We start from the raw sequence: 24,340 nt of genomic DNA on the forward strand, positions 1-24,340 counted from the left end.
GAGAAATAAATAAATAAATATGTGCTACTGTATATGCATAATTTCCCACTTCTAGGAGGAAGTCCCCTTGTTTAAGAAAGACCAGAGACCATGCTTATGCCCAGTTATTGACCAGAGACCAGAGCTTTTTTGTAGAAAAAGCCCAGCAGGAGCTCATTTGCATATTAAGCCAGCCAGAACTGCATTCCTGTGCGTTTCTGCTTTAAAAAAAGCCCTGCCAGAGACCATGGTTTTTCTGTCATGGTTCCCATCCCTACAGAACAAGTTCCTTGAAGACGTGGTGGGCATATAATCTCTAGAAGCATTTAAGAGGCACTGCAAGGCATTTTTATTTGCCAGAACTTTTAATAAAGTGTAAACTGCAGGGATTTGGGTGATTTTACTGTATTTGGCATTTTCATGCATTTTGTATGCTTTAAATTTGGATTTGTGAGCTGCCTTGAGCCATGGGGAAAGGCAGGGTATTAATACTTTAATAAATAAATCTGAGGTCTCAATTTGAAGCATTTTAAGGGGATTGCTAACAGGGAAACATACAGTCAGTCAAGATGAACAGCAGTCATAAAAACTTGGGGAAGGGTTAAAAGTAAGAGGGTGAAAGTGAGATGGAGAAGGCGGTACTAAGAACATAGGAGACATGGTAGATCAGATCAGTGGTCAATCTGGTCTAGCACCCTGGAGGGCCAAGGCCTTGACTGGGACTGGGGTTCTGTCTGGGACTGGCATTCAGAGATTTACTGCCTCTGAATGTGGAGGCTCTCTTTCTTCACCCGGGCTAGTAGCCACTGATGAAATTATTCACTATGAAGTGATGGACTTATGTTTTGCAATTCATCCAGCAGCCTGGAATTAAGCTTTGATATTAAGCAAATAAATCATACCCTTTAATTTACAACTTTCAGATTTACGTTAGAAAAAGCTATTACGCTTGGATTGGTTAGTGGCAAAAGGAAACCAGGCTGCCAAAGAACATGGTGGCTAGACACCATAAAAGTTGACACCAGCCTGAGTATGGAACAACTCAAAGAAACAGTACAAGATCAGAAAACGTGGAGAGAGCTGGCCCATAGAATTGCCGAGAGTCAAACATGACTGAATGGTTAATAACATGAAAATATGTTATGTTGTTAAGCCACCTCAATTCCCATTCAAGGCGAGAAAGCAGGACATAAATTTGATTATTTATGGGGACTAAAAATGAAATAATTACTAGTATTTATGATCCACACTGTCAGGGTGGTGGTGCTAGCAAGTAATGAGAGGCAGGAATTGAACCATGTCCCCTTGGTGCCATTTTCCAGATGTACATTTCCTCTTGGGCTGCCATTAGCTCCAGAAGGCAAAGATAGGTTACTAGTCTTCTTTTCTTAAGGGGACTAGCTGCATCTTGTGGGGAGAGAGGAATTTTTATCCAGGAAGTAATAAGAGTTGCCTTGACCTTAATAAATATAATCTTCCCTTGTACGCTGATACTTTGAATGAAAATTCAAGATATTAGGAGACATGTACTGCAATCCTGCACAGACTAACACCATTCTAAGCCTTCAGTGGCCTATCAAATTACAATGTTAAGATCTGATTTTCACCAAATATGATAAGAGTAATGAATTCTAACCCTAGAGTGCATGGCTACTGACTTTTTAATTTTTTTTAATTTAAAATATTTGTATCCCATCTTTTCATCCAATTAGGGCTTTCAGGGTGCAGAACAATTAAAAAGACATTTAAAATGTCTGTTTTTAAACAGTACATATGCACAGGGCCAGTGCGTGGGAGTAAGTGAACTAGGCTACTACCTAGGGTGCAGGTCCTAGCAGGGGCAGGGGGTGGGCGCCCCCTCCCCGCTCGTACCATCCCTGAGCCTCTGACTCATTTTTTCTTGGCTCTAAGGGGTCGGAGGAGCTCCCTCGATCCCTCAGAGCTGAGAAAGAACGGGGCTTCCCCTGCCCAGCATCCCCTGAACTCAGAGAGCACTGGGCAGGGAATGTGCTGAGTGCCCAGCACAATGACGTCACCTCTGGGTGATGTCATCATGCTGCAAGCATTATAAGTTTTCTTCCAGGGGATGGGCGTGCATTGGGGTTCTGCCTTGGGCACCAGAACCCCACACATCAGGGCTGCATATGCAAACCTGTAGTTAGAAACATGACTTGATCTTGCAGATTCATAAAGAGATCAAAACCCTGCGCCCACACAGTCAGAGTGCATGGATAGTTTCTAAGGAAAAGTATTTTGCATCATGATGCCTATCAAAAGATGTCTGTTGTTGTTTTTTTCAGGCCTTCTGGGAAAAGGGAGGTTGGAAAATTGCAGTACGAAAGCAGCTCAGAGCCTCATCAGGAATGTCATTTCACAGCCTTAGACTAATTGTAGTTAAAGCTCTACTTCTTCCCACATGTGTTTTTGGGCACAAGATCTGCCCTACAGAACTTAGGCCAGGTTAAGCTTATATGCGTTGAGGCACTGCCCAAGTAATGAAGGATTTAGGGTAAAGACCAACATTTAGAATTAGATTCAGAAACTAATGGAAGCCAGAACAACTGTTGCTAAACAAGTTGAATATGATTCCCACATCCAAAAAAAGCAAGCAGGTTGCAGTGTTCTGTACTGGTTGAACCTTCCAGGTTGTCTTCACAAGCAACCTCATGTTGAACTTATTTGTAATTGATCCTCTACCTTATGATCCTCTACCTTATGAAAGTATAAATCCTTCTCTTCTATAAAAGAGCATAACCTGTGTAGCAACTGAAGCTGATAAAAATGGATGAAGTTCATAAAAATGGACAAACATCATCTGATTGTGTTGTCCTCTTTTGTGTAGATCTAAAATCACACCCATCATGTAAGGTGCAATTTAAAACTTAAGAAAATCAGTGAAAGCAGTAAGACCTTAACAATGTTTTTTGATCTGTGGAAATTAGTGAGTGGTAATAATGCTTTAATCCGCTATAAATTTTAGCAATATAAATTACCCATTTATGTATGACTTTTACATTAATTAAGTAATAAGTTCACAAGTAAGATATTCTGAGTACATTTAATAAGAAGCTAATACTAACATACATATTTCAGTTTTAACAGCTGTTTAAACAGAAGTGATGCTATTAATTTATTAATTTTAGAATTCTAATTAAATTGTTAAATTAGTTATTGTTTTGAATATCATTGTATAATTTAATGTATTGATTTAATGTTGTTAGCCACCCTGAGCCTGCTTCGGCAGGGAGGGCGGGATACAAATAAAATGATGATGATGATGCTGTTAATTAGAAGTAAATGTGAGAGCTTTTTGAAATGCACACATATTAGCAAGAAGTATAAGGTATGTGTTTTAAAAATGTGCATTTATTGGAGCTGCTGAATTTATTTCAGTACTTGCCCTCCATTTTGATATTATTGACATGAAAGAACATTTTTCTCTTCTTTTTACCTACCAATATGTTATATTTCAATATAATCAGCTTGTGCAAACTATACATAAAAGCTCTTATGGAAGCTTGGTTAGGTAGCAAGGAGGTAAAATGAAATTACTTACTGGATGTTTGACTGATAGAAGTGATACTTACTCTGGATTAAACACAAATATTGCAAAAATAATCAAATATAACATTTCTGACATTCAAATCTGACTTAAATTATAGACTGCCCAGTAAATGATGTTAAGCTGTTTAAGGTTTCATCAGTTGTCTGCAAGATTTATTTTCTTCAAAATTACTGTACTAAAATGTTGTCTTTTGTTGCTGCACTGATGCTGATCACAAACCACAATTTTAAGATCGCCTCCTATTTACAAAAGTGCTTTGACATAGTGCATTTGTTCAGGCTGGGCAGCAATAAAGGATTGTGGTATCATTCTGAAGAAGATTGTTTGACAGAGCCAGCTTGTTTATTTGAGAGTAATGTGAGCTGCATTCAGAAAATGTCATATTTTGTTTCTTGATTGTGTACATACTCTCCCTCTGCTTCCAGACAAGCCCTGTAAGGAGAGAAGACACGGATTTAGAGCTTGTTTCCGTGACCAGTGGTAGTACTTTGACTCTGAACAGAGAAAAAAATAATCAGCCACACAGACACTCAACGGAATCTCCAAGTAAGTTGCTCTTTCCTTTTAATAATCAGTCAGGTAAAGCACAAATCACCTGAATGGGGTTCAGCATCAGAGTGCATTCTTATAAAGACAGTGAAAGTTGAGCCTGGGCTTTTGACTCAGTCCTTACCTGTTTTTTTTTTTTAATGTGGGTATAAAAAGGTGTGACAGTACAGATATGTAATGCAAAGGTATTAAAAAGTAAGTAAATACATTTGTGTGCATTCATGCATATATATATAAGAAAGGAAACCAAAACATTTAACTTTTTTTAAATTTGCAATTTTGTTATTTGCTATGTATTGCACTATATATTCAATCAAATAAAAAATGATAATACTCAATGATGCCTAAGTTGTAATGTAATTGCTCATCTCTGTAGGTCCTGACAGATCTTTTGAAGCTTTAGGAGATTTGTCTAGCTCTTAGATGCCATTCCAGATGTATAGAGACTCATTGGTAGGTTTCACCAAAAGAAATAAGATTTTTGCATTTGGTATACAGTGATTGGTTTGATGTGAGTATTCTGTTTTTAATTTAAAAAAAAAATAAGGAATAGCCTGAACATTTTTTAGATGGAAAGTGGGAGTTAATGTAGCTAAAAGCAAATGTGAACTGAGTCTCTTGCTAAGCCATATATTGTAGTTAGTCTTGATTAATAGTAAGGTGCCAGCACATGAATCAAGAGCTAGGGAATACCCAACTCTGTTTCAAGTAGCAACACAGTTCTTGATGTTAAGCTATCTTCATGCTGAAATGATATCTAGACATGATATAAATGCTGAAACCAGTGAGCTGTCGAACAGAAGATCAGTATTAAATGGTACTTTGAAAAAGACATTTTCAAAATAGAAAACACGTTACAGTTATCCTAACATTCCAAAACTAAGAAATTAAGAGATTTCATACTGTTTCAAACAATACTTATTACTAGGTATTAGGACAATTTGGTTATGTTACTATGTTAATATTTCTTTTAGTATCAATTGGGTTCATACGTTATTTCAATCTAATTTTTTCTCTCTGTTTGTATATTCTTAATGAAACTTTTCTGTATATGTGATTCACAAACATTAATGTTTTAAACAAGTATGTGGCTGGCAGGGGGAGATTCTGTCCAGCAGACGTAAGTCCAAAACTTCCTATGTTTTTCTGAATCCAGACTATTGATGATATTCTGAAATGGCTAGAAGACATTTATCTTCCAAAACACATTCATATGAAAATATAGATTATTACATCACTATCATCTTTGCCTTACTGATGTAAAATAAATAATTGTATTGATAAATAAATCTGGTTGCAGATATCATTCATTGTATTCAGAATATGGAAAATCTCAGTATTTAGCTAAAAATTATATGCAGCAATCTTCTGAGTTCCAATCTTAAGGGAAAACAAAACTTATCCAGCAATCTCAGCCCACATTCTCCACATGCACATTTTCTTAGACTTTGAAGGGCAATCACCATTTCAGTGCTAAAAGATCAGGAAGTGAGATGAAAATATGTTGCTCCATAGAGCCATGTCTTACACTATTTTCCCAGTAAATGTTCATAGATCTCTGATTTCACTATAATTGTAGAATATAGCAAAGGAACCCCAAGTTGTAAACTTGGCATCTTTCATTCACAACCCTGTTACTGACTTTTAATCATGTAATTAAAATGTACAAAAATTGTTGAAATGAATTATTCCTGTCTGGTTCTAAGAAACAAAAAATGTAACATTTATGTTTCTCTAAACCTGTTGTGCTCAATTAACATAATTTACAATTGATATAAACACATTGCTGCTACTGATTTGTTTTGGTCATTTTCATTAAAACATTGGGAGGGGGTTTGATCTCTATGCTGAATTTACTGTTCAATAAAACAGTATGAAAATGGTTTGGGTATAGATTATAAACCAAATCACACCATACTAGTTATACCAGTGAAAATTCTTGACATTTTAACATATCAATCCACTGGTTTCTTCTCTCTTTTTAAAGATTTAAAGCAGAGGTGTGAAACATGAGGCCTGGGGGCCAAATCGGGCCCCTGGAGGGCTCCTATCAGGCCCCCAAGCAACTGACTATCATCTGCTTCCTTCTCCCTCTCTCTTGCTTCCTTCTGCATCACAGCTTGCTTTGCAAGGCTTGCTCCAATTGCACAGGAGCTACAGAGCAAAACCTATTTTCTCCATTAGCTGAGGCTTCTCCCTTGGGGAGGAAGGGAAGAGGAATAGTTTGCTTTGCCAGGCTCTCTCAATCACACAGCAGAGCTACTTAGCCAAGCTTCTCTTCCTTCTATTGGCTGAGGCTGCTCCCCCACCAGTCCCCTGGGGAAGGAAGCAAAGAACTAGACCTTCTTTTGCCCAGTTCCCTGGATCCCAAGGGAGAGATACACCTTTAAAACCAACAAGTGCTAATGTTTTAAGGGTTTTTTTTTAAATTAATTGTGTTTGTGTCCTTTATAAAGTTTATATCTCTGCTACCTAATATTAAATATGTACACACATGGCCCGGCCCAACAGGGTCTCATTTATGTTAGATCTGGCCCTCATAACAAATGAGTTTGACACCGCTGATTTAAAGTATTTCCTTTGCTTTAAAAAAATGAACATACGTCACCTCTGACATCTGTTAACATAGACAAGAACAAATTATTAGTGAAAAAGTTGATCTAAAGTAAAGAGAACCGTCTTCTTGGAAACATAATCACATCTCTATATTAAGGATGTGCTTTCTGCACTTTGAACTTGGTGATTGTTTTACACATATGAGCATCTTAAACTCTGCCTCAGAATATTGTTGGATCTTTTAGTAGCCGGCAACATATAACCAACAATCACCTGAATGACTCACAAACCTTTTCCCATGACACTCAGTGGTATGTTCCAGTATGAACTCAGAAAAGCTGAAAATAAATTCCATTGTATTAACAATCATGCATTTTACATGGATCCTGAAACTGATGTACTGGTCATCAATCCAAATCCTGGAAGTTAGGTGTAATGGTGAATGTATATTTTAAGAAGGCATGGCAGATATTTCCAGCTAGTTCCAGAAACAGTGTATAAATCAGTCAAGCAGCCTGGGGACATGGGAAAGCCACGCTACACGCTCCTCAGCCTGGAGGAAGTTGACAGGATCCTCTTAGCTGCTCGCCCAACTACCTGTAAATTGGACCCATGCCCTTCCTGGCTTATTAAATCTTGCCAGGGTGACCTTAGATATCCTATACGGGATATCATAAATAGATCCCTGAGGGAAGGGCACTTTCCAACGCCGCTCAAAGAGGCTGTGGTCCGTCCCCTCTTAAAGAAACCATCGTTAGACCCGGCCCAATTGGCACACTATCGGCCGGTCTCAAATTTGCCCTTTTTGGGCAAACTTATTGAGAGGGCAGTGGCGATGCAGCTGCAGACTTTCCTGGAGGATGCTTCCATCCTTGACCCATTTCAGTCCGGCTTTCGCCCGGGACATGGGACGGAGACGGTGCTGGTCGCCCTAGTGGATGACCTTCAACGGCATCTGGATCGGGGCGGCTCGGCGGTGCTGATGCTGTTAGACCTGTCGGCTGCGTTCGACACGGTCGACCATCGGCTACTGAAGGGTCGCCTCGCCGACGCAGGGATTCAGGGGTTGGCTTTACAGTGGCTTTCCTCTTTCCTTGAAGGTCGGGGACAAAGGGTCGCAGTCGGGGGGGAGCTGTCCCGGAGGTGCACACTTGACTGTGGTGTGCCCCAAGGGGCGGTTCTCTCCCCGATGTTATTTAACATCTATATGCGACCTCTTGCCCAGATTGCCCGAAGGTACGGGCTAGGGTGTCATCAGTATGCTGATGACACCCAGCTCTATCTACTGATGGACGGCCAGCCGACCTGCGTCCCGGAAAATCTAGAACGGGCACTATATGCCGTGGCTGAATGGCTCAGACTGAGCGGGCTGAAGCTTAACCCTGCGAAGACAGAGGTCCTTTGCTTGGGTCGCCGCGGTCCGGAAAGGGGAATCCCCCTACCAGCCTTTGACGGTGCGCCGCTGATAGCGGCGGACAGGGTCAGGAGCTTGGGGGTGCTGTTGGAGCCTTCCTTAAAGATGGAGGCTCAGATAGCAGCCGCTGCCAAGTCCGCGTTTTTTCATCTTAGGCGGGCAAGGCAGTTGGCCCCCTTTTTGGAGCGCGACGACCTAGCAACAGTGATCCATGCCACGGTCACCTCGAGGTTAGACTACTGTAATGCCCTCTACATGGGGCTGCCCTTGTCCCGAACTCGGAAATTGCAGCTGGTGCAGAATGCCGCGGCCCGGCTGTTATTGGGTCTCCCAAAGTGGGAACACATTCAGCCGGGTCTTCGGACCCTGCACTGGCTTCCAGTAATATACCGAGTCCGGTACAAGGTGCTGGTTATCACCTTTAAAGCCCTATATGGCTTGGGACCTGTCTACCTGAAGGACCGTCTTTCCCCGCACGTTCCCCAGAGAGTACTGAGGTCGGGAACACAAAATCTCCTTACTATCCCTGGGCCGAAGGAAGCCCGTTTGAAATCCACCAGAGAAAGGGCTTTCTCTGTTATGGCCCCTACATGGTGGAATCAGCTGCCAGAAGAGGTGAGGGCCCTGCGGGACCTTGTTCAGTTCCGCAGGGCCTGTAAGACGACCCTCTTCCGGCTAGCCTATACCTAGCTTGAGAATTTTAATGTAACTTGCCGGATTTCTTTTATATACAGTTGAAATATTTATATTTATATTTATTAATATTTATTGATAATCATGGTTTTATCTGTTTTTATCTGTTTAAATGCTGATCCCTTTATATGTTTAAATATTGTAATTTTGTTGGATCTATCACTGGAAGCCGCCCTGAGCCACTTGTGGGAAGGGCGGGATATAAATCCCAAATAAATAAATAAATAAATACACCCACCTCGTGTTTTCCAAAGTTTCCACTGTAGCAATAGGATGGTGCTAGGAATGTGGTAAAGACCTACATCAACACAAATCTCAGATAGTAGACTCTTTTGTAGTAGAAATTTACTCAAGTACAGTTATGGAAATAGCATATGGAGCTATAGAGCAGTCTGTATTTTGAGGCTACTACTGTGAAGCTGAAGTGGTGATGTCACTCTTAGTGTATTAGAAGCATGATTGTGTGAGGCACACCCAAGCTCTAGTAGCCCGCTTTTCATGATGGATGCCCAAAAAGGTCACTGATTGCTTGTCATATAAGAAATGTCCAAGTGTACATATACCTGCAAAAAGCTATATTTGGCTTACCTTATATGATATTTCTGTAATGGGGCCAAAATAGCCTGAATACTAGAGATACAACTTTCACTACTGAATTTATATTTTTCTTGGTGTTTTAAGACTCTAGTTAGTTACATACATAATGTAAAGAAGGTGGAATTAGACTGAAGTGAAGCAAACTATTCTGTATTTCTCTATCGTTTTATTAAAAGCAGGTTTTATGTGGGGCATGTGTTGTTAATTTCACATGGCATTATTCCTATATATTCTAAGGCATGGGATTTCAGTAGAATTTTAGAGGATAATGTAATGTAAAATTTTATTTATATCCCGCCCTCCCCCGCCGAAGCAGGCTCAGGGCAGCTAACAGCATTTCAAGTAAACAATACAATAATAAAAACATTAAATTCACATTAAAATTCACATTAAAATCAGTCAATAATCAATAATTAATTAAATCAATAATTAATCAGCCCTCCTACCAAAATGGGCTCTTTTCTGCTTCCTTTATCTGTCCTCCTAACAGACACACTGCAGCAGAAGGGGGGGAGGGTTGGTTTTCTCTTTGAAAAAAACTAACAGTGAGAAGATTGAAGGTAGAATCTACCAGGAGCTCCAGTACTCTGCCACAAAGCCCACTTAAGTGAGTGGAGGTTAAGCTTCAGTTGAGCTTTTTATAGATCCAAAAGGATTCTTTATGACTTCACCAATGTTGTGGTCCAAGGTATATTGGACAAGAGGGAAAAGGAAACTGTAGGCCATTCTTCACTGGCTATATTTCACATTGGTCCTCATACATAACACATCTAATGGGAACCATTTCACAGTTCAAATGTACCCCCCCCCCAGAAAACACTGCCCCAACAAAGTATTTTAATTTTTCTGAAGAGATACAGCCTATTCTGATAACTGATGACTCCTGATAATATAGAGAGCAACTACATCACCACAAAGATAAATGTTCTTGGAGTTAAAAAAAAAAATAGTTCAGACTCACAAGTAAAATACTGATATCACCTCTGAAATGCCCCCTAAACCAACAAAAAGTTTCAACAATGTTACTAACATGACTAAGTATGACGGTTAATCACATATTTCTTTGCTGTATCGTTGTATAATTTAATGTATTGATTTAATGTTGTTAGCCGCCCTGAGCCTGCTTCGGCGGGGAAGGCGGGATACAAATAAAATGATGATGATGATGATGATGATGATGACGACATACTGAAGATTCTTACATCAGATTTAATCAGCTAAATGCTTTTATTACAGATGCAGTTCAAATGTAACTAGTCTGGAGTAAATTCTTGTGAAGTTACTTTTTTCCCTCTTTTCTTTTCTCACTTTTTTGGCCAGAATGCAGAAGGAACTGAATCTATAACTTTTTAAATCTTTGGATACTTCTTACACATTAATATAATCCCCATAGTACAACTGCTATAACCTACGGTTTTCGTTCCGTGCCCAGAAAACATGCAGAACAACCCATGGAAACCATTGATTTTGCTTTTTTACTTGAGCACATTAAATGTTTTGGGGGTAAAAAAAATTCTTTGTAAGTCTCCCCCCCCCCCCAAAAAAAAACATGGCACCAATGAAGTATTTTAATTTTTCTAAAGAGATACAGCCTATTCTGATAATTGATGACTCCTAATAATATAGAGAACTACATCACCACAAAGAGAAAAGTTCTTGGAGTAAAAAAAAAAATAATAGTTCAGACTCACAAGTAAGATGTGTCATTTTTCTTATTTTTCTTATTGCAGTTGTTTTCCATTGTTTGTATTTTCAGGTGTTTGGATGCTGTAAAATGAAGTGTCTTCTGTCACCATAAAGCCTTTTTTTTTCTTTTTTTACTTGTGGGACTTTTTAAACTGAAGGTATATTAGAATATGCTTGGGATATAGATCAGGTCAGTTCAGTTCATTTATTTAATGATCCAAGATCATAATTAAGACAAACATACATTGGTTACATCCAGACATATATAGTTAAAACAGGCAAGTATTAAATAAACAGACTTTCAAAATTTACAAAGTGTTTTAGAATTAAGTTAGGTTAAGTTGGATGTTTTTCTCTGCCTAATTAGAATAGCCCAAGCACAAAATCTTGCCACCTTGGCAGTAGTTTCTTTACACCAATCTGCTAGGAGAAGAGCAGAATAAAGTTGGGGCAATATATTTTTCCTGACTCTTTTGAAAGAAGTGACAATATAGGAAAACATGCTCAGTTGTCTCTATCAAACCTGATTGGTGTGGGCAATATGGAGTTTGAGCAGAGGGGAGGACATTAAGTGAAGCCATGCTGAAAGTTTGTTGGTACTTCAGAAATTTAAATGAGAAGAAATAATTAGGGGTCATAAAATTTTGTAATCTACTTCCCACTACCGAGGGGTATAAGACTCTAGAATGGTCTATTTGCAGGGCTTTTTTCTGGAAAAAGAGGTGCTGAAATTATTAAGAGATAAATGGAGAAACACACAGGTGCCTTCATGAACTTTTAAGCATTTTTTGAGAATTTTGTTCCCAGAAAGAGGTTCCAGAACTCCATTCCACTGTGTTCCCCCAGAAAAAAGGCCTGTCTGCTTGTAAAGTGTTATCCCATAATCTTTGTTTGATTATTTCTTTAGCTCCTTTATAACTATGTTGTAGAAGAGCTGTGTTAGAAAAGCCCAATATTCGGTTGTTAAAACCCAGTCTGATCAAAAATTGTCTAAAAGAATTAAAGGGTGTGTGTGGAGGGAGGTGGGAGGTGGAATTTAGCATAAACCACATACACGCAGTATACGACCAGGCTCGAGTTTTCAATGAGACTTGTCCTGCCTCTAACCTTAGGAGAATGTTAGGGACGCATCTTGGTACACCTAAACAGGATCTGAGGAATTTTGATTGAATTGCCTCTAATTTAGAGTAATTCTTATAGATGGCAACCTGTATATCATATAGAAGCTGTGGTACCATCTTACTCTTAAAAACCTTCAGGGCATAAAGAATGTGGTTCCTCCTGTGGTGTAAAATAAACTCAGCATAGCTAAAGCTGTTTTTTGTTCTGTTTCCTTAGCCTGGGATATAAATAATACCCTATGATACAAATAGGATAAGTTTTTTTTCAGAGTGTTGACAAAAAGCCACATAAAAATAGTGCCTCATGTTTAATAAATCATTTTGATTGTTTTCCAATTTTCCAAAATTAAAGCAAAATCATGTTTTAAAAGTGAATAATACTGTTGCTTACACACATTTATTAAAGCCTCATATGCAGTAATGGCTGCAGCCTAGCGGGATTTCTTTCTGTTGTCCCAGCTGTATTGGAACACATGGTATTTGGGAGCATAGCTGTGCTTTTCCTCTGGTTCTGTGCATTTCAATGAGACACTACAATCAGTGGCTCCAATGGGTAATGAGTTTAAGAGATTGTTTTTGAGTTAAAACACTTTTTAACATATGGTAATAAATCTATTTCTTACATCTTAATAACTTCTTTTATCTATCCCATATATTACTTTCTACCCACCCCTCCCCCCGTTACTTGACCCCCGCCGGTGTTATTTACTTAAAATGCTAATATTTAAAGGTACCCTTAATCATTATCAAAAATTGTCCAATGTCCTTTTATTTTCCACTCTTTTTCTACATATCTTCTAAACTTTTTCCACTCTGTCTTAAAAACTTCTAAATCATAGTCTCTTAATATTCTTGTTAATTTTTCCATTTCACTCCATGTCATAACTTTTATAATCCAATCCCATTTTTCTGGTATTTTTTCTTGCTTCCACAACTGCGCATATAATGTCCTACCAGCTGAAAGCAAGTACCAAATTACAGTTCTATCTTCTTTTGGAAATTTTTCCATTTGTAATCCCAACAGAAAAGTCTCTGCAACTTTCTTAAATTCATATCCCAAAATCTTAGAAATTTCTTGCTGAATCATCTGTCAATACTTTTTTGCCCTTTCACAAGTTTACCACATATGTTAGAAAGAACCTTCATGTTTTTTACATTTCCAACATGTATCTGGCATCTTATTGTTCATCTTTGCCAATTTTTTAGGAGTCAACAAAGGTGTGACTTGTATGGGGTTTTCATTTATAAACATTATATCATCTGCAAATGCTCTATATTTGTAAGTAAATCCTTTTATTTTTAATCCTTCTATTTCTTTATCTTCTTGTATCTGCATCAGTAATATTTCAAGAGTCATTATAAACAACAATGGGGAAAGCGGACAACCTTGTCTTGTACCTTTGCTAATTATCATATCTTCTGCAAGGTCTGCATTTATACATAGCCTTGCACGTTGTTCAGTGTATATTGCTTTTATCATTCTTATAAAGCCTTCTCCCACCTCCATTTTCTCCATTACTGCAAACATAAAGTCCCAGTTTAAATTGTCAAATGCTTTCTCTGCAGCCGCAAAGAATAATGCTACTTCCTTTTCCGGATGTCTTTCATAATATTCTACAATATTACAACAGTTCTGCTATTGTCTCTTATTTGCCTTTTGGGAAGAAACCCCGCTTGATCTTCCTTTATAAAATTTATCAAATGTTGTTTAAGCCGTTATGCCAAGATTCTTGTATATATTTTATAGTCATTATTTAATAGCAAAATTGGTCTGTAATTTTTTACATTCGTGACATCTCTATTTTCCTTTGGTATCAACGAAATAACAGCTTCCTCCCATGTGTTTGGTATTTTCCCTTTTTTTCTTATCATGTTCATCAACTTCTGTAATTTCGGTATTAACTCATCTTTAAAGGTTTTAAAATATTTAGCTGTATATCCATCTGGCCCAGGTGCCTTTCAATTTTTCATTGCATTAATTGCTGCTTCAATTTCTATTTTTTCAATTGGATCATTCAAAACTTTTCGCATATTTTCTGTTAAGGGTTCTATTTTTATCTTTTGTAGATACTCATCCATCTTTCCTTTCTTTATTTTGACACCTTTAAACAACTTGGCATAATACTTAAAAAATTTTCTTTTTATTCCCTCTTGGCTAACCACCTCTCTTCCATCTACCACAGTTTTATAAATAATTTTATTTTCTCTCTTTTTCTTCAGTTGCCAAGCCAAATACTTTCCAGGTTTATTTGCTCCCTCAAAAGATTTCTGCTTCAGTCTTTTCAAATTCCATTTCAATTCTTTATTTAACAAATGTCTCATTTGCATTTGTAATATTGTAATTTCCCTTATAATTTTCTTTTTCCCTGGCCTTTTTCTCAGCTCCCCTTCTTTTTTCTTTATTTCATTTTGAATGTCCAACAACTGTTTTTCTTTTGCTCTCTTATCTTTATTATTCAAGGTAATCAGTATTCCTCTCATTACTGCTTTATAGGCATCCCAGATCGTCTGAAATTATATCCTTTTCGTCATTCATTTGAAAGAAAGTTTTAGTTTCATTGTCTAGGTATGTCACTATTTCTTTATTCTGTAGTAAATCTTCATTCAATCTCCATCTTCTCAACTTCTTAGACAATTTTGTAATCCACATTATTGGGTTATGGTCAGCCCCAATTTTAGGTAAAATCTCTATTTTCCTTGTTATAAGACCTAAATCTTTAGTGCCCCAAAACATGTCAATTCTGGAAAAAGTTTTATGTCTTGCTGGAAAAAAATGTATAGTCCCGCACTTCAGGGTTAAATTTCCTCCATATGTCCTCCAAATTTTCTTGTTTGACCAATTCAAAAAAAGACTTTGGCAATTTTCCTTCTTTGTTATTATTTTTTTCCCCCAGACCTATCCAGAGAGTTCTTAATTGTTCCATTAAAGTCTCCCATTATCAAAACTTGGTCATAAGTCGGTTCATCAGATTGTTGTATAATGTCTTTTAAAAAAGCATCCTTTGCACCATTAGGCGCATACAGTCCCAATAACAACGGGTTTTTTGCATTTAATATTATTTCTACTGCTACAAATCTTCCATCTTTATCTTTAAACACTAATTTTGGCTCCAATTCTTGTTTAATATAAAAAATCACTCCCCTTATTTTCTGTTCAGCCAATGAAAAAAATTCTAACCCCAATTGTTTATTCCAAAAAATTTGTAATCCTTTTGTTTAATATTCATTCATTCACATTCACATTTTATTTATATCTCACCCTCCCCGCCGAAGCAGGCTCAGGGCGGCTAACAACAAAAATTCAATACATACATTGAGTTATAACTAACAATATAAACCTACAGATAATTAAAAACTATTAAAATTCTAAAAACAATAAATTAATATTAATATGTTAATATGTTGGTGCTATTCAGATGGTGAATTTACTTAGCAGTTTAATCAGTGAAGGCCATTCGAAAGAGGATGGTCTTGCAGGCCCTGCAGAACTGTTCCTGCGGAACAGAGTTCTTCTGCTCATCTTCATAAGTGGAAAAGCTGGTTGGATTCAACCAATATTGTTCAGCATCCTCTGGAGCCAGGACTTCACCTCAAACCATGGATCAACAGCAGCCATCTAATTCCTCATCTAACTCTCATATCAGTTACTCATAGGGCCACAATTGAATCTCCATAAGTGCACTTCTTGCAAACAAACTATATTACAATTTTGTTTTTTAATCCAATGAAACATTGCCCTTTTTTTTGTGGTGAATTTAGTCCATTTACATTCCAAGACAATAATTTGTAATCCATCATGGTGCAAATTCTTTATGTTCTTCATAAAATCTACGCAGTTCCTGTGCATTTGTAATTGTGATTCTTTTCCCCTGAAGTTCAAAGCTCAAACCTTCAGGTATTATCTACCTAAACCTCATTTCATTGTCCCATAATTTTTCTGTCAGTTTTTTATATGTTCTTCTATCATTTATCACTTGCCTTGGTAACTCCTTCATAATTCTTACTCTGCTGCCTCCCACTATCAATGTTTTTTCAAAGTTTTTATTCATGATCTTTCCCACCATTTCCTTTGTCATGTATCTTATGACAACATCTCTTGGTAAATTATTTTTCTTGGCATAGAGTGAGTTCACTCTATACATATAGTCATACATATTTTTAGTCTCTTCAGGATCTTCCTCTAAAAATTCTGCAATTATTTTTATTATATATTCTTTCAAGTCACCATCTTCCTTTTCAGGTATTCCTCTCAGACGTATCTGAATCTCCATCAATTTGCAGTCATGGATTGTCACTTTTTCTTGTATTTTCAACAAGGTGGAATCATGTACTTTCATTCTCCCTTCTACCTCCTGCACTTTCTTAGATGTTTCCTCTGTCTCCTTTCTGGGATCTTCCATATCTTTTTTAATCTCTTCTTTTTGATGCAGTTATCATCTCTCTCATGCCTTGCATCATTCTGGCCTCCATTGCCTCTAATTGATCCTGCATTTTCTCCAATGAAGTAGCCTTTGTACGGGTTTGCTTGTGTTCTGACATTTAAAAACACCGAAAATTTTGATCTCACCAATTTCAAATTTAGCTATCAGATTCAAAAGATTAGAGCTTGCTTTTTATAACAAGCCTAATTTTGCCGTCCTCAGAGCTTCCCAAAATTTTTAAAAATTTTAAATCCTTCAAAATGGCGGTCGCGACTTTTTGCTTCCCTCTGAAGCGGTCGTGACTTTTTGCTTCCCTTTTTCTTTTAAAGGCTTCTAAAGTCCATTACAAACAATACGTCCAGTAGTATTTATCTTCCTGTCATCGTCTCAATTAATTCCAACAATTTTTAATGTCCCAAAAACTTTAAAAACATTATTTTAATGTTGACCTCCTTGCAATAGCCGCCGATGTTTCTCAATGGTATTATAGTCCTAGAGTAGGCTTTTCATCTGCTACTTCCTGCTTTACTTGCCACCAAATCTTGTTTTCACTGGTAAAAAGATCTCACAATGCTTGATATACTTCCTGTGTTGATTATATATGCTGCAGGTCTGTGACAATGGTGCTCTTTTTTCAAAACCTCAAGTAGACCAAACAATAAATTCCTTTCCACTTTTTAGCACTGTCCTTTAAATTTGCAAAGTCCAAATTTCACCTCTTCCTCCCTTCTTCTTCCAAGCTTTCTAGATTTCCATTTCCAACCTTCTGAATTTATTCTGTTTAACTGTAGTCCTGGAATGAAAGATAGTAATCTGTACCTTTTCGGCCAATTATCCAGATCCATATTGGTCTTGTGTAGCTTTAAATGTTTAGCAAAGTCCAAGAAGGTTAGGATTCTGTTGAGCTTATGTCAAATAAATGACTCTGAGAACTTCTGCAGATGATGAAAATGCAACTCTTCTCCGGAGACCCCTCAAAGGAGCCCCCCCCCCCCTTTTAGCCAAGGTAAATCTCCTCAAAGTTTCCTGTGCATATCTTGGACTAATCTCTAACTGAGAAAAGTAGGCAGTAGGCATTAATTTGCCTTCCACTACTCCCGTTATGAGAAGCCTGCTCCCGTTATGAGAAGCAGCTCAGCTCGGCATTTTCTTCCCCCAGAAGTCAGTTTAAGAGATTGTTTTGTAGCACTTACAACCTAATCTTTGAAAGACAGTTTTGCCTGACCACTTCAAAGTAATTTTTTTTTTCATGAAAAGTAGTTGTAATTCTGGAGACAGAGATAGGATGCAAGAAAGGAAAGAAAATAAGCTTCATGAAGGTAGACAAAGAAGCACTTCATCTCCCCTCCCCACACACAACACTTTAACTAGACAATAATGTGAAATGGCAAATACTGGATCAAGGATACTGTACTGAAACAATAGCCCTGAGCTCTTTTTTCAGTCTAAACACAAAGAAATCTTTCACGAGACAGCAGCAGCAATTTCCAGTGCTCTAGTACTGTTCCTCACTGCTCCATCCCATTATTTCTCAAGACCATTTACCAGCCTTAAAGTTATGCCTTCAGTTAAGAAAACAGGCAAACTCAATAATGTTGTTTTCTCACTTGGCTTAATTAGAAACCTCACCAAAGACATAATTGAATTTATTTGAGTGTGGCTCCATATTATCTGGTTCTTATGATTTCTGTGAAAAGAGTTCATTGCAAGTCCTGAGTTAATTTTATTTTTTCCAAGTATGATGACTTTGTATGGCATAACAAAACTTGTAGGCACACACTGGGATATTTCTCTCCATTAACATCAGTAATTAGAATACAGCAATGATGAGCATCCTGTTCAGAACAATCAAATCTTTTTGTTTCTTTCATGCCATGGTTGTGATCTTGAGCATGACTTAATGAAACTTGTTAGCATCTGGATTTCACTAAAGCCTATACCAAGAAGCAAGCTTATACACTTTGCATATACACACAGGCTGTGATCCTGTTAAAGTTAGTCGTAACTAATAGCTTACCAGACAAGATGTGGGAGATCAAAGATTGTATCTCACAATGTATTTTTCTATGATTAAAAAGCAGCCATTGTCCCAACTACATCCCAGTTTTCACTGGGAACATGGTGCATAGGAAATATTTGAATCTATTTTCCCAGTGGCAGACAAGGTGGAAATTTATAGAAATTGTTCCAGGTATAGATCCAGATTGGAAGCCTGCACAACTGTTTTTTATCTTTTATAAATATGTTGATACCTGATCAATGATTTCATCTAGTGCTTTAGTCCCATTGAAGGCAATGAGATTAAATTTACAGTTAAACTCCTTTCATTGATTTCAGTGGACTTAGTCATGACTAAATTTAGCTGGATTGGGTCAAAACTATTCAAATCTTGAATTGGCTTCCTTTGTTCAGAAGCAGATGTCCGGGTTTTGTTTTTGTTTTTAAATTAATGCCATAGCTCACAAAGCATACATAGTAGGATATTGCCTTCTGAGATGCCATTTGGCTGTGATCTTTACTAGTATCTAAAAGTAAGGGCCATTTCATAACATGATATTTTTAGAGCTCATAGTGTATATGCTAAAAACACATGCATACTAGGAGCTGTTGATTTGCTGCTGCTCCCTGTGATATGTCTCTCTCGGCTTGGCTTCGCGAACGAAGATTTAAGAAGGGTGCAATAGTCCACGTCTGCTGCAGGCTCGCTGGTGGCTGACAAGACCAATGCGGGACAGGCAGGTCCGGCCACAGTGGCTGCAGGGAAAAGTCTGATTTAGGGTTGGTGCTGTAGCAGTGCGATTCTTCCTCAATCTCCTTTTGTCCTCAAGACCAGCTATGCGTGCGTGCCTGTGATATGTAACCATGTGGGAAAGTGTATGTTTTCCTGACATACTATGCAAAATTGCACTGAAATCAATATAGTCAATTTTCAAGCCAGCATGCAAATATTTTCTGCTGTTTCTTTGAATGTTCACATCTAGACTTGAGTGTATTAGCACCTAAGAGACCAGCAAGAGTTTTGGAGTATAAGCTTTTGAGAGTCAAAGCTCCTTGGGCTTGAATCTAACTGCTCTACTGCAGACAGCTATACTTTGAAAATTATTTTTCCTACAGTTTGCTGGGGTGGGGGGAGGAAATTGACCATCTTAAATAGGAAGATGAGAATGACTTTTGCTGATGTAAAAGTCTGCTTACACAATTCTGCTTACATAATTAGATATGATAACAAGATCATTGATCTTACCCCCAATCATTTTTTTTTTTAGTCTTAGGCACTGCTACTAACATCATTGTAATTAATAATGCATAGATTGTTATGTTTTGGTTGCAGTACAATGTACACATACTCAGATGTAAATCCCACTAAATCAGAGGTACAATTCTATGTAAACATGCATACAGACTGAGCGTTTTCTGTACATAATTGGACTTCAGCTATATTGGACCCCCTTCTGTTGAGTGACGATTCTGTGAACACATGAAAGAAAATTGCAACAGCCAGCATCTCTACAACATAGCACTGGGAGATGGAAATTTGAAACAGAGAAGCAATGAAGGGGAAGGGGTACTTAATCCTTTGCATTGCTACGGGGGCCCTGAAATTCTCCTTAAAATTGTTTATTTCCCCAAAGAGATTCTTTACATGTTTTTGCAAGGTAAAACATGAAATTGTACAGGGAGAAAAAACCCACAGGTGACAGAGTTTCATAGGTCAGAGAAGGGTTAGGCATTGCTTCCCCCCCCCCAAAAAAAAAACACCAAAACCCTAATCATACCCCTCTCGATAGCATTTTGGGGGAAAGAAAAAAAGAAATCCAGCAATCCATTTCTTTCTGCGAACAGGACTTGGTGTTTAATATGTGCTTGAACCTTCACTGTCTGTAATTTCTCAATATGTTGCTCCTGCTTCTGCACTGGTTTTATTTAAAATATTCTTTGCAGAAAGTCTGTTCCCTAATCTGCAGCTATGTTTCTAGCACAAGGAACATGTAGTATAATGGAAGCCTGGACACTAGAAGGAAGGGGGATTTTTTTTTACTATTCCCTTTGAGGCAGAGCACTGAATACATGTTGTCCAGTGCATGAGATACGTTTCATAGGCTATGCTGTCAGCTATTAATGCATCATGTTCATTTCAGGCAGATGCTTAAAGGACTAGTATGGACACAACAGCTGCCATGCAGAGGCTGCTTGAAATTGCTCTCCATGGCAGCTTCCTCTGTGTGGCAAGCCGCCTGCATCCCTTGCATATCAGGGAATTTCCTCCATGTCACCCTCAACATGTTGCAGCAGCCTCTATATGGTGTCTGTTCTGTGTGTCCTTAGATATAAAGGCGGCAACACATTTTTATAGGAGCTGCTGAAGACTGGGTCTTCCTAGTTATCTCTGAAGACTTGCTTAGAGTAAAATTGTGTAGTTCCACAACTGGGTCTGTTTTCCCTGTTCCTTAATCCTTGAAAGCAATGGCTGCCCTCTTTGGATTTTGCTGGGTAGAAGTCTGGCCAGCGTATGTTGGACTGAGGAATTAAAATAGTAACCAGTTGAACCCATAAATCATCTGGAATTTTCTTCATGTGGTTAAAAGATGTCAGAAGCTAGGGAAGTGATCTCTCTTTGTCATTCGTGTATGCATGTAATGTATTACAGTGCAAATTCTGGAGATATTATTGAACACAATTGAAAATATTGAGTATTTAAATTGTATATGTGACTAATTTTTAAGTTTATCAGTTATATTTTTAAGTTTATCAGTTACATATAACTACTTTTTAAGTTTGTCAATTCTAAAGATTTTGAACAGAGGTGTGCTTTCTTTGGAAATTGGGTCCATCAACATCAGCATGAAATTAATTGCCATTAGAGCGACAGCAAGGACATGTTGAAGAATTACTAGTCCAATTTATGAATGTATTAAAGTGTGCATGTTTAGCCAGAGTTACTCCCATTTGAAAGTGTTTAGTGAGATTACTTCTTGAATCAGGCAGTGTGCAAATGTGACTATGCAGCCCGCTAAGGATATATTTGCATTTTGCATGTGCGTGCGTTAAATCATCACTGAAATCAAAGCATTTTTCAGCTGTTTGTTTCATTTTAACAGCACAGCATTTTTTCTAAAGCTTTTCAAGGTTATGAACAGTGTGGAAATTATGTTGATAGTGTTCTGTTAAATTTATTGGATTATGGTATTTTAATAGCAGTTTCTGCTTATATAGAAAAGGATGCACCTGCACCTGAGAGATCACAGTCGGACCCCTCACGTAAAGAGCGGATATCGTTTCGAGACTATCCAGTTCAGCTGAGCTGTGGATGGGGAAGTGGCAAAAAGAAAACAAAACCTTTGAAATAGTAGTGGGACCATCAAGCATTTAAAACATTCAGAGAGCTGTTTCTTTTCAAAAGATCTGTAATTTCCCTCTATTTTAAGATTGTTTTTAAATCAGATGCAAAGTTCCTGTATATGCTGCCCTTTAGTTTACTGTATATGATTTTCAAGGTTTCCTTTTTACAGAAATTTTGTAAAAGTCAGAAAGATAATATTTGTATCTGAACTTTTTTCTTTACAATGTGATATGGTTCACAAATATATCTGGAACTCTTATAAAGTAAATTGTGTAACCTGATTAATGCATTTGGTTGTATACGTACAATAATGCAGTGATTCGCTTGCTATCTGCCATTGTGGTGGCCTAATCCACAGTTGTGTTGAAGTACTTGAGTGTAAATTGATATGTGCAGTTGATCTATAAACCTCAAAGTGACCTGTTCTCAATATATTACCTAGCTACATTTGCAAAACAGACATTTGCTGAATTTTCATCTTATTAATGATGTAAATATATGGGGCTTTTAAAAAAACCTGTAATTCTGCATAACAATTACACACACATACACATGCATGTGTGTGTGCATTCAATTGATGAGCAGAATTACACAGCTGAATTTTAAGCCGTGTTTGTGGGAGGGGCAGGGTATAAATCAAAGGAAATAAATAATATGCTGTGTGTGTATATACACACCGCATATTAAAATTCAGTGTATTGTATTAGGATTTGTTTCATAATACTGAATTATATTATAATTTACTCTGTGGTGCTCTGGCAAGCTAAAAGTCTGTAGTCCCCCCCGCCACACACACACATTAAAGTATAAATGTGAATCACAGTGCAGCCTGCTGCTTCTCTGCAGCACTTAGAACCTATCTGTTACAACTTCATAATGGGTTTATCCATGCCGCTACAGATAATAAATGTTGTTTGTGTCGCATCACATCACGTCAGATAATAAACATTGTGTTGCATCACATCAATACAGATCTGCTCTCCTAACTGAAGCAGTGTTTTCATTTGCCTGACACAAATTGCCAGCTGAATCTGGGGAAATAGTTTTTTTGTTTTTAAACTCTTCAATTTGCTTTTGTCTAATCCTATTCTCCTGGAGCCTTGACCCACTCAGAACTATCATTGAGGTGAAAAAGCTCAAAGAACTCAAGCTTTCAGTCAATCAAGAAAAGATGTGTTCCTATGTTAAGGCTGCCTTTGGAGCAAACTTTATGTTCCCTGCAACACACTAAAGTGCCTGTCATTTTGTCTGTTTCCATTAATGTCTTTGAATTAATACAGATTGAAAATGTTTCCCTTTGTTTGAGACCACTGCAGGGAAAGCCACAACCATTTGGATACCAAGGAGACATCTGAGAGGATTTATGCTTGGGTCTGTGATACGTAGAAATGGTACAGTTGTCCTGCCAGCTGCTGAATGTGCACAAAGATGGCCGGGGTTGAGTTACAATCTGCATTTTACTATTGTGTCGTGATTCATTTGGGAAAATAAAAACAGATGGAATGCAGCTACCCCAACAGGCTCAGCTTTGACTTACCTGTTCAGTTCTTACATGGATGGAAGGCCAAAATTCTCAGCATGTTCACTTGGAAATAAATGCTGTTGAAAACAAGTTGTGGTGAGGATTTGGCTGCTGATTTGGAATGGTTGAAGTTCAAGCGTTCCATCCATAGATTCTATGATTATGCCACAGATCAGAGAGGAGCAGAAATTATCATTCCTCTTACAGCCACAGATGTAATTGTGAAGTGGCTACTCTGCATATTTCTGGATACTTGAATATGATTAGTACACTTCACCTGCAAAGCTACTGTGTTCATTGTTTGGAAAGTTAATGCTACATGTTGTGGTGTATTTATTTTTTGGAAAGTTGATGCTACATGTCTGCAACTGAAGTGTTGCTTGAAAGTAGTGAATGTTATTTTCAACTAGATTTGTTCCTACATGCTGTAATACATGGAAATCATGTCTATTCCTTGGAATGCATTAGTTCCTTAATTCCAACAGTTCACACAGTAAAGGAAAATGTCACTTTGGTTGCACACTTTGGTTAACACAGAAATGTGCAGAGGTATGATAGTTCTGCACAGTATAGAACCTATCAGGCCAACTCAGCTAAGTGTACCAGAATCTAACAACTTTGGCCTCTTATTTTTAAATAAATCTAACCCTCATGGGCTAAATTTTCAATAAAACTAGAAACTGTGAAACTGAGCAGAAAACAGAAATAATGTAGGTAGGGAAGAAGAAGAAGAAGAAGAAGAAGAAGAAGAAGAAGAAGAAGAAGAAGAAGAAGAAGAAGAAGAAGAAGAAGAAGAAGAAGAAGAAGAAGAAGAAGAAGAAGAAGAAGAAGAAGAAGAAGAAGAAGAAGAAGAAGAAGAAGAAGAAGAAGAAGAAGAAGAAGAAGAAGAAGAAGAA

At 37.7% G+C, this 24,340-nt stretch overlaps 1 protein-coding gene across 1 annotated transcript in view; it reads left to right on the plus strand.

Annotated features, from left to right (window-relative positions):
- LRRIQ1 (leucine rich repeats and IQ motif containing 1) overlaps window positions 1–22,744 on the plus strand; it is a 200,674-nt gene extending 177,930 nt beyond the window's left edge. Inside the window, exons 26-27 of the mRNA XM_060245148.1 lie at window positions 3,970–4,090; window positions 21,796–22,744. Of these exons, the coding sequence (XP_060101131.1) occupies window positions 3,970–4,090; window positions 21,796–21,929 (255 nt within the window). The 3' untranslated portion in view covers window positions 21,930–22,744. The remainder of the gene's footprint in view (window positions 1–3,969; window positions 4,091–21,795) is intronic.
- The last annotated feature ends 1,596 nt before the right edge of the window (window positions 22,745–24,340 follow it).

The sequence above is a fragment of the Heteronotia binoei genome, chromosome 8, assembly GCF_032191835.1.
Source record: "Heteronotia binoei isolate CCM8104 ecotype False Entrance Well chromosome 8, APGP_CSIRO_Hbin_v1, whole genome shotgun sequence".
In the NCBI taxonomy this organism is placed as follows: Eukaryota; Metazoa; Chordata; class Lepidosauria; order Squamata; family Gekkonidae; genus Heteronotia; species Heteronotia binoei.